Genomic DNA, 2,500 nt, shown 5'->3' with positions numbered 1-2,500 from the left:
TGTACGCTTCTAGGGTTTAGGGTTTAGGGTTTAGGGTTTAGGTTATGGGTTCTAGGGTTTAGGTTTTTTTATTTTTTTTTTATTATTAATGCATTTAGGGTTTATAGTTCGTTGTTGAGGGTTTCTGGCTTATTATTTGTTGCTTGTTGCCTACGGTTCGTTATCTAGGGTTTAGGGTTTAGGGTTTGTGTACTCAGAGATTTTTATTACGTCTTATAGCTTTGTTGAATGTTAGCCCAACCCTCCGTGGCATCAATGCCCGCGCTCTCGCCTTCCAGGTACCTCCCTAGCTAGCTAGCTAGGTAGCTAGCTAGCTAGCTGAGTAGCTAGGTAGCTAGCTAGCTGAATAGCTAGTTAGTTAGTTAGTTAGGTACCTAGTTGAATGTTCCCATCTCTCTAGTTCCATGATATCGGAAGGGTTTTGCTCTGAATTTTAGGGTTTAGGGTTTAGGGTTTAGGGTTTAGGGTTTAGGGTTTGGGGTGTATACGCAGCCATACTCTGGAGATGTGACGGTTTCTCCTCGTAAATTAAATTGGAGACATCTTAGATTAATGAATGATCAATCCTTAGATGATGTTGCTTGGTATCTAAACCCTAAACCCTAAACCCTAAACCCTAAACCCTAGCTAGAACTTAAACCCTAGAGAGTCTAACGCGAGACTATTTGCTGCGTTGGGTTGGGGTGGGGATACCACCATCTTGGGCAGTTGTTGGTGCTGCTGCTGCTGTTGCTGTTGGCTGGTTTTGCTGCCAGATAACGGCAAGCAACAAGGGGCTCAATGGGGGGTTTAGGGTTTAGGGTTTAGGGTTTACGATGTGTATGTATGCAGGTATGTACAAGAAGGGAGACTCATGGCTTTCCCCAAGCTACACCTCATCAGGTTCGTTGCTGCTATTGCTGCTGCTGTTGTTGTTGCTGCTGCTGCTAGATATACTTGTGCTGTTCCTGCTGCTAGACTTATCTTTGCTGCTGCTGCTGCTGCTGCTGCTGTGCGGTGTACGTGCAGCAACAGGATTCGTATTGAGAAGGCAATAGATCGTCTTGTTGCTGCAGTTAATGCAAAACACCCTCATTGCATTTCTGCTTAGTGCAGCAGCAGCAGCAGCAGCAGCAGCAACAATAATAATAGCAGCAACAGTAGCAACAACAATAACAACAGCAACAGCAGCAAAGCAGCAGCACAAGGCCCCTGTCCTGGCGTTACTGTACCAGGCTACCAACGGCAGCAGCTGCAGCAACACTAGCAGCAGCAGCAGCAACAACTGCAGCAACAACAGCAGCATGCGCCCTACGCATCTGCGTTGTCCCTTCTTCTTACTTGTCTTTTTGTTTATCTAATTAACTTTGTCATTTGATTAGATTTTTATTTGTTTATTTTAGGGTTTAGGGTTTAGGGTTTGAGGGTTTAGGGTTTGGAGGGTTTAGGGTTTGAGGGTTTAGGGTTTAACGAGGGTTTAGTAACACTTTTAAGGATTCAGTTTGTGGCCATAGACGGCCAAAAATAAATAACTGCAGCAACTGCTGCTGCTGCTTGAATTGCTGCTGCTGCTGCTGCTGCTGCTGCTATTGCTGCTGCTGCTGCTGCTGCTGCTGCTGCTATCTAAAACATTCTTATTCCCTTAAAGCCTCATTGGTGCTGCAACGTGCAGCGACGGTAAAGAAGCAGAAGGTCGCAGCATATGTTGCTGCTGTTGCTGCAGGTGCTGCTGCTGCTGCTGCAATTGCTGCTGCTGCTGCTGCTGCTGCTGCAGGAAGATGTGTTGTGCTGGCAGCTGGCTTGCGTGTCTTGGCTGCTGCTGCTGACCCTGGAGGTGCAGGTGTTGCATTTGCAGTGCTAAATGGTGCTGCTGCTGCTGTTGCTGCTGCTGCTGCTGTCTCGCCATCGCTTGCTGCTGCTGCTGCTGCTGCTGCTGCTGCTGCTGCTGCTGCTCTTGCTGCTTCTGCTTGGCAGAGGATCCCCCTCCCATCCAGCTAAGGACACCAGCAAGCCAGCCTCTTGTTCCATTCTTTTGCTGCTGCTGCTGCTGCTGCTGTTCTTGTTGTTGCTGCAGTTGCTGCTGCTGCTGTTGGTGCAACATTTGTTCTCTCTGCTGCATCATAATGAGCATTTGCTGCTGCTGTTGCTGTTGGTGTTGGTGTTGCTGATGAAGTTGTTGCTGCTGGGCTGCAGCAACAACAGCAGCAGGAACATTACCTCCAGCAGCAGCACTAGTAGCAGCAGGAGAAGGTGTTGCATGCTGTGAAGTTGTTGTTGCTGTAGGTACAGCAGCAGCATGTGCAGCAGCAGCAGCAGCAGCAGCATAACAATCAGCAAAGGCAGTAATACCATTAGGTAAACCCTGACGGTGTCTCCTTATATTTCTTTGCATCTCTTCTTCTTCTATCTCTTGTCTCTCTTTTATATGACGAATTATAAAATTATTAAAATCTTCTTCTCCTCCTACCGTAAATCGAGATAGAGGTACCCTTGAAAAAAAAAAAAAAAAAAAAAAAAAATT

At 46.8% G+C, this 2,500-nt stretch overlaps 2 protein-coding genes across 2 annotated transcripts in view; one reads left to right on the top strand and one right to left on the bottom strand.

Annotated features, from left to right (window-relative positions):
• Positions 1-1,090, top strand: part of EMWEY_00032800 (patatin-like phospholipase domain-containing protein, putative) — a gene marked incomplete at both ends in the record, with an annotated part of 1,386 nt that extends 296 nt beyond the window's left edge. The window contains 5 exons of the mRNA XM_013478445.1: position 1; positions 198-278; positions 493-584; positions 832-882; positions 1,009-1,090. The exon at position 1 is cut by the window's left edge and continues 80 nt beyond it. Coding sequence (XP_013333899.1) covers position 1; positions 198-278; positions 493-584; positions 832-882; positions 1,009-1,090 — 307 coding nt within the window. The remainder of the gene's footprint in view (positions 2-197; positions 279-492; positions 585-831; positions 883-1,008) is intronic.
• A 531-nt stretch (positions 1,091-1,621) lies between these two features.
• Positions 1,622-2,500, bottom strand: part of EMWEY_00032790 (hypothetical protein, conserved) — a gene marked incomplete at both ends in the record, with an annotated part of 6,136 nt that continues 5,257 nt past the window's right edge. The window contains 2 exons of the mRNA XM_013478444.1: positions 1,622-2,166; positions 2,347-2,468. Of these exons, the coding sequence (XP_013333898.1) occupies positions 1,622-2,166; positions 2,347-2,468 (667 nt within the window). The remainder of the gene's footprint in view (positions 2,167-2,346; positions 2,469-2,500) is intronic.

The sequence above is a fragment of the Eimeria maxima genome, genomic scaffold (genome assembly GCF_000499605.1).
Source record: "Eimeria maxima Weybridge genomic scaffold, Emw_scaff432, whole genome shotgun sequence".
Lineage (NCBI taxonomy): Eukaryota > Apicomplexa > Conoidasida > Eucoccidiorida > Eimeriidae > Eimeria > Eimeria maxima.
The sequence above is the reverse complement of the archived record's forward strand: the minus strand, read 5'-3'. Positions and strand labels throughout refer to the sequence as shown.